This window comes from Podarcis bocagei (assembly GCF_964188305.1).
Source record: "Podarcis bocagei genome assembly, chromosome: 5".
Lineage (NCBI taxonomy): Eukaryota > Metazoa > Chordata > Lepidosauria > Squamata > Lacertidae > Podarcis > Podarcis bocagei.
The window spans coordinates 75,806,735-75,821,172 of record NC_138129.1 but is presented as its reverse complement, the minus strand read 5'-3'; the positions used below and the strand labels follow the sequence as shown (position 1 = coordinate 75,821,172).

Below are 14,438 nucleotides of genomic sequence, written 5' to 3'. Positions count from 1 at the left end.
AGATTCAAGCAGACCTAGAGAGAGAAGACGTACAGAAAATACAGGTGCATGTGGATATGCACAGAAAAAAAAGCATGACCCAAACATGCCAGATTATAACTTGAAGATCCTGTGATGTAGACTTAGAATGAACAGCCCTTTGGATCACTTCCTGGTTTTCCCCACTAAAGTGTTCATTTACTGCCAATGATAACAAAAACAGCCTCATCAGTTCTCAAAGTCTTTTACAACAAGACAGACAAAATGCAACCTTCAAGAAAGCCATAAAGGGCAAGGGTGTTTAAAAAACAAGAAAAACAGGATTGCCTCTGAGTAGCTAAATAACTCAGGCTACTTTTGGGGGGGGATACTTCCAGATAACTATTTCCTTGAAAGACTTGCTTGGCAATATGCATGAATTTATGGAGTGTTAAAGAGTATGCTGTGTCCTTTAAGGCATAAACACTCTTGTCCAAATCTGTTCTGAAAACAACCTCCAGACAGACATTCTAAACTGTGCGCTGCAATCAGATGAAACTTGTCTGTATTTATTAGTCAATTTATAATAATTCCAGGAAAATACAAGATAATCTTCCTGCCTGGAAGCTGTAACACTCCGTTATCAGACAGTCATCTAAATTAAGGTTGCAAAATTCTTCTCCCCTTTGGGAGAGTACACTGACTGGACTGCTAAAATCTTGATCATCACTTGTGGGGTTGACAGGCTTTCCAACAACGCAATAAACAAATAATGACTTAGGCCTATGCAGGAAAGGAGAAATAGTCATTTCTACATATTCTGTCACACTCTAGCATGACCAATAAACTGATTCCAAGCTGTGAAGACAAGTCCAAGTTTGATTCTCATTGCCCAAGGGGCACAGGTTTATTCAACAGACCAAGTCCCCCAAGGGCACCCACGTACTTCCTCCCATAGAATGAACAGCTGCTGTTCATTCTTATGTGGGAAAGTACAGCATTTGGGGGACGTGGGTGGCGCTGTGGTCTAAACCACAGAGCCTAGGACTTGCCAAACAGAAGGTCAGCGGTTCGAATCCCTGCAACAGGGTGAGCTCCCATTGCTTGGTCCCTGCTCCTGCCCACCTAGCAGTTCGAAAGCACGTCAAAGTGCAAGTAGATAAATAGGCACCACTCCGGCGGGAAGGTAAACGGCGTTTCCGTGTGCTGCTCTGGTTTCGCCAGAAGCGGCTTAGTCATGCTGGCCACATGACCCGGAAGCTGTACGCCGGCTCCCTCGGCCAGTAAAGCGAGATGAGCGCCGCAACCCCAGAGTCAGTCACGACTGGACCTAATAGTCAGGGGTCCTTTTACCGTTACCTTACAGCATTTGTGGAAGGGTAGAACAAAGTCTATTTCCTTCCCCTCTCTTAAGGTGGCTCTAGGATTATGGGGAAGAGGACTTGTCGTTTTAAAAGTTTAACCCCACAAAATCTGCTCCCCCATTTTTGTTTAAGATTCCTTCTTCTCCTGCTTTTCCAACTGGAATGCTTCTTGCTGGAAGAGGGAGGAGAAGCAGCATCACATACCTCCTCTTTGGATTCTGGAGTTGTGTTTGGTCCATGAAATTGAAACAGCTTTGGGAAAACAGGTCTGACTCTGTCCCATGCTCTACTTAAAGACACTGGGGTCAACCTTCCTTTTTATTTAAATCACTATTTACCCACATGCCTTGAATTACAAATCATTCTGCAGAAAAAGACAAGATGCAGGTTTTCTGTAAGATCACCCGAAACTCCTGGGAGCATACAGAGGCACCTTTAAATAGGGGGTCAGTGCCATGTTTTTGTGAACTCAGCCTCCCTCAGTCACTACCCCCCAAATGACATGTGCTTTTGCCTCTGAATCAAACACCCATTTCTCTTCTTTGCACTTCTCCACGCACATTTGACAAGCTGTCTCCATCTCTAAAAAAACAAAGCACCTTGCAGTTTATCCAAATACCTGGAGCAGATTAGTAAACCTGGGGAGAAAACAGCTCCCCATTCACCCTAAAAGACACATATGATGCAAAAGCTACCAACTGTTGCAACATAGTGCCCTCCAGATGTTGTTGGACTACAATTCCCATCATCCCTGACCACCGGCCATGCTGGCTGGGGCTGATGGGAGTTGGAATCCAACAACACCTGAAAGATTCCATGTTGGCTACCTCAGGCCTCTTGGGTTAGAACAGCAGTGCATCTCACTGTTCCCTTCCCCTGCTCTTCCGCCCAAAGACTTAGTGAAACCTATAGAAACAATATTTTAAACTCTCCAAAGATCCTGTTAAACACACACACACACACACCCCAGCAGTCCAGCAAGAAACTGAATATAAATAAAGCATAAAAACTAACAGACCCAAAGAATCTAAAGTCAATTTAATGTGGCACTAAAAATATATCATTCTTGGCAGCAGGTAAGCTTCTCTGGGGAAGAGCATTTCAGAATCAGAAAGAGATGGTCAACAAAATGCTGCCAACTTTCCATCTCTGACTATCCCATCCACCTCAAGTTAAACACATACTTTTGCAGCAACTAGGCCAAAAAGACAAAAGGCGTTAACATGGGATGAGACAAGATTACAGAGAATCTCCTCCAGTTAAGAGCACAGGATTATTAACTAAGGTTTCAATTGAAATAATGAAAGCATAACATTTCAGCCAAAGAAATAAAGAGTCCAGAATCAACACCGGATTTCGGGTGATGGGGGGGGGGAGGAAGGTTCCCCTGAGTGGAGGGGCCCAGCCAAGGGGGTGCAAATTTGAGAAGATCCATAGTTGAAGAGGTGTCAAATTTTGGCTTTGTACAGAGCACCATATTACGAAAGATTACCAAAGTCTGCTCCTACCAGAATGACCCTTCCTTCATATACTTGCCCCGGCTAATATAACAGGCAGCTTAGAGATCTCTTACATCAGGGGTCAGCAACCTAAGGCCCACAGGCCACAAGCGGCCCATGGGGGTCGTTTAACCGGCCCATGGACCCCCACCGCCCGCTTGGGGACCTCGCCGCTCGCTTGGTCGGCTCCCGTGCGCTGAACTAAACTGGTGCAGAGCAGAGCGGGGACTGCCTTTTGAGAAGCTGTGCACGCCTCCTCTGCACCGGAAAGAGCATTTGCGCATGCATGTGTGCGCGCATTCTGGCCTGCTGCAGCATCTGCACGACCGTGAACTGGCCCAAGTCACAAAAACTTTGCTAACCCCTGTCTTACATGGTTACAGAACATTTGCAGCAAGATGTGGTAGCTTTTGAGTTAGAAATCCAAGTCCCTCTCTGCAGAAGGTGCAGCATGGAATGCATGGAGCATAACTTCTGCTGTCTGCAGACTGAAGACTCCTAGCAGCAGACCTGGTATGTACATAGAGGAAATTTAGCCATGAAAGTGACACTAGATGATGACAACGTTAAGGGATGGTTCACCAGCATAGTGCATATTAGCAGGGCAAGTCTGGGTTGCACAAGCCCAATGGACAGTGTTGGGCAGATGAAGCAAAAGGTGGCAGTAAATACCAATTACTGCAGGTGGGAGAGGCGAACAACAAGATGGGAGAGTTGTTGGTTTTCTGTGCCCCACAGAGGCATCCAATTGGCCTCTGCAGGAAAGAGAATGCTGTGTTAAATGGCCCCATGATCCAATCCTGTGCTTATGGACCTTCCACATACACAAAATAGCTGATCCTAGAATTTCTTCTGGATCTGCTAGACTGAGAGCTACACTAGACATCTTTATTATGGAGCAGGAGGAAAACAAAACAGCATTAAGACTTCCAAGGTATACATCACTTTGAATTTTTCCATTACAAACAAACAATAGCTTTAAAAATAGCATGTAGAACAGAAGCTAAAAGGAATGACAGCCTTAGCAGTAAACAAGCTAAACGATACCAGCCATTCTGAAGCTGCTCGAGACAGGAAGCTGAAATGTCTATATAAAAAGGAGGACAGAAATACAGCAGAATTGAGAAAGCAGGCAGACTATGTACTCATGCTCTGTATTTTAATGCAACTCAGAAGCTTCTGTGCTTTTTGAAGTAGGGAGAGTTCTCCGTACGTTTCAATCTATTATAATTGGCCAGGTTAATAAATGTTTAATATTTGTGGAGTTCTCCGTATCTGCCCAAGAACGCTGCAGTATTCCCTGCTGCATTGACCTAGCCACGGGAGGCAGCACTCACCGATCTCACAACAACTGAAGCACATTGGGAGCAAGATGCTGTGTTGTGGAAAACAACCCATGTTACCTTCACTCTCTTAGAGCAGACCAATTCCCGATAGCAGCTACTAATGCAAAATATATATATATCCTGCAGAAGTCCTGCCTTTCAGAAAATTCATACATGGACACAGGCTTGCTTTTATAAGAAAAAAGACTGTCTAAAAACACAAAGGCTCAACAACTTTGGGTTGTCAGAGTGTTTGTTGTGGGGGAGGAAGGGAAAGGAGAATGTTAGCCGCTTTGAGACTCCTTAAAGGGAGTGAAAGGCGGGATATCAAATCCAAACTCCTCTTCTTCTTCTTCAAAAGGTGGGAGTTCCTGCACCTCTTTTTCTAGGGGGGGGGGCAGCACTGTAGATGGTATTATTGCTTTCTGCTCAGTGGAGGTCAGGTGACACATTGGAGCCAATATCAATACGCAACCAATATATATTGGTTGTTTCTTAGCGCAGACCCAGGCCACCAAGCCTGAGCTTCTATAGCCACCGGCCACCATGAACCACCACTGGCAGGACTGGCAGCATCAGCAGCAGATGTGTTCTATGCTTATGGTAGTATTTTATTCTCTTGGTAATTATGCCGTTTTAAATTATTTGCATTTTATATTTGACTTTATTTAGCAATGTTTCCTTTTGAAATGTTTAAGATGATTAGTTTTTACCCCTTACCTGCTTTAAGTCTGATGTGTTCAGTTTATCTGTATGCTTTTATCTTATGCTGGTCTGTGACCAAAATAAAGATTGATACTGATATTTAATATTAAAGCTGATTTGTGGTGGTCATGTAAACATGCTAGAGAGTATTGGGAAATGATCATAAAACTCACATTTCCCAAAAGACCAGAGCCTTTTTCATAGGATGATAAGCAATGACATTCCAAAAAAGGCACTCATTGTCTTTCTGTGTGCGACTGCTGCAGCTAGAATAGTATATACGGAAAAATGGAAAAAAGAAGAGATACCCACGAAGGAAACTTGGCCAAACAAATTGACTGAATACACAGAATTAGTAACCATGACCATGAAAACTAAGGAATAAGGACAAGTTAAAGAGGAGTGGAGGTGTTTTGGAAATTATCTTAGAATGTACAATATATGATTTAACTTATAAGTACAAGTTAACCTATGAGCAGCAGATAACATCAAAAAAGGAAGACTTGAGATGATAATGGGTGAAATATTAGAATATGTGGCAGGTCAAGATTTCCATAGAATGCCACAGAGAGACTCCAAAAAGAGGAGTGATGGATACTGTACAATGTGTGTATAAAAGCTGCTAAAACTGCATAAATAAAAGTTGGTTTTTTTAAACGAAAAGTTTAAGATTTTTTTGTTTGTTAACTTTATATGTACAGTATAAGATACATTTTCTATAGTTGACATCCTTTGTAATGTTTTATTTTGAAATCTTTAAGATAATGTTTTTGTTTTTACTGTTAATTATGTTGCCTTGACTGTATACTTTATATTTGACTTTGTTTTATTGCGGCTTGGTTCCTTTGATGTTTTAATGGGTTGTAACCCGCTTTGAGATTTTTTCCCTTAAAAATATAAAGCAATATAGAAATGAAATGAAGTAATAATAATAATACAGTGGTACCTTGGGTTACAGATGCTTCAGGTTACAGACAAAGCTAACCCAGAAATAGTACCTCAGGTTAAGAACTTTGCTTCAGGATGAGAACAGAAATCGTGCTCCGGTGGCGCGACGGCAGCGGGAGGCCCCATTAGCTAAAGTGGTGCTTCAGGTTAAGAACAGTTTCAGGTTAAGAACGGACCTCCGGAACGAATTAAGTTCTTAACCCGAGGTACCACTGTAGGTCCTAGGAGCAGCCCCCATGGTGAGGCTGAGCTGCACTCCTGATCACTGCAGATCACCCAGATGGAGCAGCAACATTGGGACTGTGCAGCAGCACTAGCAGAACCAACCCAGTGCTTCCACCACCTGAACATGCACACCCAGGCAAGCAGCTGTGCCCCATCACACGGGCTGCTACTGTAGGGCTCTAAAGCAGATGGTTCTGTCTCGGTTCCTCAGTCAGACCAACCTGTCCCAAACAGAATCACAGAACTGTGCAGATGGAAGAGACCCTGAGGATCATCTCATCCAACCCCCTGAAAGAATACACAGCAGTCCCATATGGGGATCGGACCTGCAACCTTGGCATTATCAGCACCACACTCTAACCGATGGAGCTATTCAGTGGCTGGTGAAGGGGTGCAATGGGGAGGAAAGAGTAACAAGAGGCTGTCGCCAGTGACCAGCAGCTCTGGATAAAGGGAGTTATTGCGCTGTTATTGAAGTCAGCACTGTGCAAATAAAGGATTTATTTACCGGGTAAATGCCTTGTGAATCTACCAAGAAACTTGATGATAACCAGAAGTTAAGATGGACAGGAACAATCTGTTGTCAGGAACTGGTACAGTGGCACCTCGGGTTAAGAACTTAATTCGTTCTGGAGGTCCGTTCTTAACCTGAAACAGTTCTTAACCTGAGGTACCACTTTAGCTAATGGGGCTTCCTGCTGCCGCCGCCCCGCCATTTCTGTTCTCATCCTGAAGCAAAGTTCTTAACTTGAGGTACTATTTCTGGGTTAGTGGAGTCTGTAACCTGAAGCGTCTGTAACCCAAGGTACCACTGTATTTATAACAGGAGGACACCAGCAATAGACAAAGCCCATTAGAGACTCAAAGAAGTAAGTTGGATTTGTGGTTTTGGTGATGTTGATTATATGGGGTAACGAGGCTCCAACTGCAAACGCTTTTCACTAAAAATGTCAAATTTGAAATTAAGGCTGCAATCCTACATACCATGCTGAGTAGGCATATGTAGGACTGCATTGTAAGCTTTATCTTCCTGAACATTTGAAGAATGGGAAAACAATTAAGACAGAATAAAAGAACTGCTTTCAAAGACGAATTAAAATAAGTCGGGCGTTTGAAAAACAAAGCTTTAAATACAAAAAAATTTTATTGAAGGACACAAGGATGAAATAGAAGATACCCTCTCGCCCCCAAAATAAATTAAAAATCCAGAAATAGGATTACTGCCTCTAATAGCTGCTGAAACTGATAAAAATCCTTATTTCCTCATATAGATTTTGTTTCATTTTGCAAGCTACAGATAGCGATAAGGAAATTCAATTACGCTTAAAGACTCCGAGTCACAAAAGTAAACTGTACAAATAGACTGAAATCAATTTCAACAAAACTGGGCTAACTTAACAATATAATCAGACCTTACAGCATTACCAACATTTACAATTTCTGTTAATGTTATGGTGTAGATAAGGATCAGAGCCTAGACTTGCAAATATTTGCATAACCCCATGTTACAAGTTTTCTTGTGCACATCCTAGTACAGTGGTATAGTTTCTGACCACAGCTTTTTTTGCTGCACTGCAGTACTCCTGTGATAAAAGCCAATGGAACTCAGGATTCAGTTCCAGTTGTGTAAAAAATATCCTGCATGACTTGGCAATGTTAGCAAGACCTCTCTATTTCCCAAAGAGGGAAAATGTAATTGTTGGGAAGAATACATCATTTTACACCTGCAAATTTCTCCAATGTGGATAAAATGCAAATCCAAAGTCTCACACATTTCAAAATCCTGCCTCTTCATTCTAATACCAGAGGCTTGGTACAAAGAACCAAAACAGAACTCTTTGCTAATAACCACAGCAAAAACACTTGTTTCCAAATATTGAAAACCAACTGAGTACCTGCTCCTGATAAACTGCCTGTCAAACTGAGACAGATGGCAAATATACTGAAAATTACTTTCATTCAGCTGAAAGGAGACATATTCACAAGAGATTCTTTTTAGTGATAAATAAGCTTATTTGCTATATATATTGGAATGCTAAATTTGAACGATAGTCCTGTCAATCTATTGGTTTTTCCTTATTAAAGTTCTTTGGGAAGCTTTTGCATATTTGTATTTCAGAATACAGGGTGGAATTATTTTCACACACACAGCTGTAATGCAAACCTTTGCCTTTGCTGTCTGTTGGGAAGAGTAAAAATTCCATTGCTCTATTTTTCCAAAGCTTCCTGCATTGCGCCAATTCATTCAATTATGCAGCTGCTAATTGGAATTGACAAAAATCTTTTACTTGTCAAGCTGTACGTACAGTGAGAACAGCATTTCTCCTTTTCAATTGGTGGCACGGCCAATGGCATTCACACTTAGATTTGCACAGGTCCTACTAAAAGCCAGAACACTGTCAAGTTTACAAGACGGAAGGGTAAGAAATGGAATGGACTATTTTTTTTTCAGGAGGAAAATGGGGAATAATTACAACAGGGTGGTTAAAATTAAAATAGGAATTCACAGTCTTCTACCTCTAACCTGTAAAGCTGATGTAACTACTGTTTTGCCCCATCTAAATATGGGCAAATAATAATAATCTGGTAATCAAAAACTGTGGTATTCCCTGGGAATCTCTGTAAAAGTAGGATGTCTGTTCTAAAAAGTAGCTTGAATTAGCATAGCCTCTTCCCTGCAGGCCGGAAGATCACATTTAATTAAGCAATATGCTGCTCACTCTTTACATTACAAAGGGAATGTCTAATATGCAGTTCTCCAATATACCACAGGCTCTCAGCGGCCATGTCACTTAACCTCAGTTGAAGAAACCTGTCAACAGAAGAGACTCCCACTCAGCAAGAGCAATAAAAGCATCAATCCCGCTTCTCGCGCATTTCATGTAGCAATTGGCTTCTGGGCCACATAAAAAATGACCTGCCCTGCATCCTTTGAGGAACACCAATCCTCTAAAGGAGAGGATTAAAGAACCAGAAAATTATCTAAGAACGTGTCTTGATTTTGACAAATTACCCAGTCTTGATAACGAGCGAAACATTCAGCACAGCCACAAAGGGAGCCTCTATATTGTAATGAGCTCTCTTAGGTGCTGGATTTCTGCAGAGACACCTAGGAACACCAGGAGGATTCTAGCATCCCCAACACTGGCGGGCTTTACACATCTGTACAGCAATTGGAACCATTCACTTGTATGGAGCAAAATAAAGGTGCACACTTGGTGACAACCTCAGGACAAGCTAAACCACCCTTTGGCGACCTCAGAAATTAGCCAGGCACCAGGCGCTGGTCCATTTGGGACCATGTGGAGGTTGGCAAATAACAGCTCCATCTGGCTGGCCCCTCCAGCTTCCTTAAGCGGGTCAGAAGAATTACTTATTTATTGCATTTACATCTCACCTTTTCCTCCAAGGAGTTCATCCTCCTCAATTAATCTCTACAATGACCTTGTGAGGCAGATTAAGAGGTTGTGACTGACTCCAAGGTCACCCAGTGAGCTTCAGATTTTAACCCTGATCTCCCATGTCCTAGTCAGACACTCTAAGCACAATACCATGCCGACTTCCTATAGTCCTTCTGCTATGGGGCACTAGGTGAATAAACATGGGGAAAGCCAAATGTCACTTAAAGAAGGTTCTGAAGAGTTTCTTGGAAGCTTGCATTTGTTTTATTCTGGGTTGTTTTATTTGATCTTTTAATGTGTTGTAAACCTTTTTGAGATTTTTTTTCTTTAAAATATAAAGTGGTATAGAAATAAATAAATAATAATAATAATGGCAAGTTCAATTGCAAAAAAGGTGCCTAGATATTCCATTGTGGCAACTGTAACTTAGGTTTGAGGTGCCATTTGGCGATTAGCTTATATATCTGAGTTTCTAACACTGCCTCGGAGTCTCAGATCAAGGGCATTCAGCCACCTCTCTGAGGTACCAAACTGAAGTAATTTTATAAATTTATGAATTATTTAAAAAGAATGGTGCATAAATTATTGGATATGCAACCAGTAACTTCCGGTGGAGTGAGAGTGCTGGAACGGGGAACAGAGACCAAACACCGAGGCCAGGTCTCCCACATCACCCAATAAAATTGATTGGTGGTAAATTCAGTACAGACAAAAGAAAAATATGTTCTCACACAGTATGTAATTTATTTATGGAACTAAATGCCACAATGTGTGATAGCCAGGGTCTTAGGGTTACTCCCCAAGTCATACACTTACTCTCAAGTAGTGAGCATAAGTTTGCAGAAAATGTAGAATAGACATTATAGTTCTTTCATATATCCTTGGTGAAAACATTTAAAATGCTAAGAAAGAGAAGAGTTTCTCTACCACATACAAGAAGCATCTCTAATGAAAAAATAACCTTTTTAACAAAGTCATCTAAGTAGCCAGTAGGGATGAGAAAAAGCAGTTTCATGGAGAAAGCAGACCATTGTTACTCAATGCAAATCACACCTCTTTTCATTAATTCATGAGTACTAAGCCTATCCCAAAATCATCTTGCAGTTAAGTACACTCTTACAACTTGCTAGCCACCACTCTGTCAGCTACCCCTTTTACCTCCACTTTCGCTTCCTCCCAATTTCATATTGTCAAATATTAATAAACAGACGTATCAAAAATATATATTCTGATATGTTGATGATTGGTTATGGGTTCATATCCACAGTGTTAAAAAAAAAGGTGGGCCACCATTCTTTTAACATATCGTAGAGTGGGGTGGGAGAACTCACTTTTCCCAAATTCCTTGTTCCCCAATCTAAGAATCAGGCTCATTCCTTGATGCCTAGAGAACCATTATAATTGGACAAACTGATGGCCTGCTATCAAAACTACCAGGCTGAAAACAAGTTTCTTAACTGTCACCAGGATCTATCACAATACTGGCTCGAACTACATTTTTTAAGGGGGCAGGTGAGAGTGGAAACTTACTGCAGGAATGTTTTAAATTCAGAGGGTTCCAAATTCTCCAGATACAAAACTTCACCATGGTTTGGACTGTTTAACACTCTTCCAGCAACACGGGAGAAAAAATCGGGAACTCTTGCTAGAAGCACCCCCTTGTGAGCTCGGAAGAGAGCGCCGCCAACATGGAAAGTGACATCAGTTTGGATTTCTTCCTTAAGAAGCCTGTGAAAGACAACAGAGAGAGCATCACACATTGAGCTCAAAATGGAGTTCAGAATATGTTTCTTTCTTGGATGCCTAAAACAAAGTGCTATGCTTGCTCACATTCCATCCTCCAATAACCAGATACCCAGATGGTAGGTGGCACTGAAATTAACTGGAACAGGGGTGGCACCAACAGCCAGGATGACTGGTCACCTGCTGAGGTACATACCAACCTGTGGAGGTGCCCTCCTATTCCTCCTTGCTGTCCTGTTCACCTGTGTGAGCTGACAAGAGCAAGCCACAGTACCTTCTGCTTATTTTTCCTCCAGGACAGCTGCACAGATAAGACCCTGAGAAAAGGCGCAAGCAAATGGGCACTGGAAGGAAAAGAAAGCGAGCAACTTATAGAAGGGTCCCCCACAGAGATTTTGCCCAACAGCAACCCCAAACCTGGCGCCAGCACCGGATCGGACTCACATCCGGCTGTTCGATAATACGAACAACCAGGCCCATTGCAAAACTCGCTTCCTCTCCCATATTTTCTCTGTCCCCGCTTCTTGCTATTCCAAGACTTGCAATTTCTTTCTTTCCCTTTCATTTCTGTTTAGCTACTGGGAAAGCAGTAGCTTCAGAGAGCAGGCGAGGCAGGGAGCTTTTTTCTTGCTGAGATTCTGCACAGAGGCACAATTCCTAGTGTGCCCTGGAAGAACCAATTATTTAACTACTCTAAGAATTGGAGCTCTGGGAGGTCAATACGGGTCTCCTAGTGACTCTAAGGAATTCTGAACCAGCTACAGCTCCCAGAATTCTTTGGGGGAAGCCATGACTGTTTAACGTGGTATGATGCTGCTTTAAATGTATCGTGCATACAGGAGCTCAGACATGCCAAGAACAGACCCCCCTGAAACCAATGGGATTTAAGTTAGCCGTGACAACTACTTATGCCCCATTATTTCAGTGGACCTACTTGGAGCATGCTGAAGCCTGCATCCAGCCCTTGCTTTTTCTCAAATCTTGAAAACTGCAACTTTCTCCAAGGAGTGGAGAATGAAAGTGTCATGAAGTAGTGATTCTGTAAAAAAGTATCGCTGGGTGGGGCCCCTCAGGCAGGTGGTAGCAATTAGTCCCCAAAGTGGGAGCAGGTGATAGGGCTGGCTGGCTGCCAGCATTCCCCAGCCCCTATAAATCTTCAAGTTAACCTGCCGAGGGGAGGAGAGAACACGATGTAGACTAGGCTGCCGTTTGACGTCTGTAGCTGGTGCCAGAGAAGATGCCAATAAAGTCTGATAACCCATTTGGTGCCTATGTGCAAATTATTAGAAGCTTGGAGGGAGGACTCGGGAAAGCGACCTCCTCCTTGATAGCAAGTTCTTTCCAAAGCACTGATGGAAAAACAGGTCCCAGGAGGGCATCCTCTAGCAATTAGTCTCCAGGGAGGAACAATTATTCCATCAGCTGGAATAGCTCAGACGATAGCATACGAGGCTCTTAATCTCGGAATCATGAGTTTGAAATGCCACGTTAAGCAGGAGATTCCTGTGTCAAAGGGAGTTGGACTAGATGACTCTCATGATACCTTCCAACTCTACAATTGCATGATTAATAAGCAACCCTGTGTGACATTAACATATGAGAGTGCTGTAGGTGAAATAGTTAAACAGGTTACCCAATCAGAACCCAGGGGGTGGAGTCAGAGGGACTATAAAACCAGCTCTGGGAGGGGGGGAGGAGAGAGTTTGTTGGGTGGTTGGTTGGAGTGGGAGTAAATTGGGATAGAGTCTGTGGGTAGGTTGAGTTAGTGTAGCGAAATAAGCTGAGTCAGGAACAGTTAGGAGCTAGGAAGACAAGTAAATATCTGAGAGGTGGTTTAGTGAGTGAGAGCAGGTAGCGGAAGCTATAGGTCTGGATAGGCACCCTATGATTGTAATTGACCGATACAGTTTATGAAACCACACGCTTGTTAAACTGTAATAAATAAACATAAGTTTATGTTCCAATTTATCCCTAACTGGACTCAGTATTGTACCAGGTAGGGCATGGTTGGTGGCAGCAAGAAATAAAGTGGTGGCACAGGGATCAATAGACGGTGAAAAATCTAGGGACCCTGAGTGATCACCACACCTTGGTAAGAGGGTTCTGTGCAAAGGGCTGCGTGCATGGCCCTGGCACCAAAATTTTTGGTTGCCTGGCCCCTTCATGGGGAATTTTGTGGGTGCTCAGGCACCCAGGGTGTTGGCACCTATGCCTGGTAGTCTCCAAAAAAAAGCTCAGTTAATTACACTAATAACTGTCTTTATTTGCTTACTTTATATTTTAGTGGAGAAATTGCAGTGCTTTTTTCCTTCAGTGTTTCTATTCGTGCATTACAAACACCTTGGGGGATTTAAGAAGAAAGTGGGATGGGGGCGGCAAAATTAGCAGGTGCCACACTGGGGAGTGGAGTCATGTGCATGTTGGGACTGCCTGCGCTGTTGCTTCCCACACGCCCCTCTCCTAAGCAACCCACACACGGGAAGAGCCACACTGGGATTTAGTGATGCTAAAATTTGGGGGCCTTCTTAAAAGAAAAGTCTCCACAATTTGGGGGCCTTCTTAAAAGAAAAGTCTCCACAATTTGGGGGCCGCCTTAAAAGAATCTCCACAATTTGGGGGTTTTCCTTTAAAAAAAGCTCAATAATTCCTTTGGTTTCCTCAAAATAAGCGCAACCATTTGGGCGGTATCCTAAAAGAAAGCGCTCGAGCATATTGAGGTCTCCCCCTACCTCTCCACATCCTGCCTCAGCCGCTCGGCCACCGCCTCCTTCAGCCTCCGCCTCTCGGACGGGGCCTTCTCTCCGCCGCCGCCGCCTTTCCCTTCTCTTTCCGCGGCCCTCGCGGGGCCCTTGGACGAGGCGCCGCCGCCCCAGCGCGCCATGAAGCCGGCCAGGCAGCCCAACTTCCGGCTCAGAATTAGCCGACGGTCCCTGAGAGCCGCTACGCCGGCTTCGCCGCTCACGCTCCGCTTTGTCTCTCCCACGCCGCAACCGGCGCTCGGCGAAGGGAGCGTCTCGAAACTCTCGCCTTCTGTTTAGAAGCGGCGGCCCGAGAAGAGGCCCACCCCTTCCCTTCGCCTCATTGGGCAGCGGGGAGGAGAAGGCCAATCGCGAAGCGGCTCTCCGTCGAGCCCCGCCTCCGTGTTGTTTACCAGCCTGGGGCGCACGTGGTTTGGTTCAGGCGGAGGCGGGGAGAAAAGAAGGGGGCGGCGGGGCTTGGCTATAGAAGGTTCCCGGTGATCTGGAGCCGCGGACTCGTATAGAAAGCTGG

General features: G+C 43.7%; 1 protein-coding gene and 1 long non-coding RNA gene across 4 annotated transcripts in view; one reads left to right on the top strand and one right to left on the bottom strand.

The window, feature by feature from the left end:
* Positions 1 to 14,228, bottom strand: part of BTBD8 (BTB domain containing 8) — a 45,289-nt gene extending 31,061 nt beyond the window's left edge. For 2 of the 3 annotated variants that reach the window (XM_081193932.1, XM_081193934.1), the window contains exons 1-2: positions 13,898 to 14,228; positions 10,956 to 11,153 (exon numbers count right to left, since the gene is read on the bottom strand). In XM_081193932.1, coding sequence (XP_081050058.1) covers positions 10,956 to 11,153; positions 13,898 to 14,049 — 350 coding nt within the window. In that variant the 5' untranslated portion in view covers positions 14,050 to 14,228. The remainder of the gene's footprint in view (positions 1 to 10,955; positions 11,154 to 13,897) is intronic. The other variant, XM_081193933.1, reaches the window with a different exon arrangement.
* LOC308586948 overlaps positions 1 to 14,438 on the top strand; it is a 562,568-nt gene that overhangs the window by 168,228 nt on the left and 379,902 nt on the right. The window lies entirely within an intron of this gene.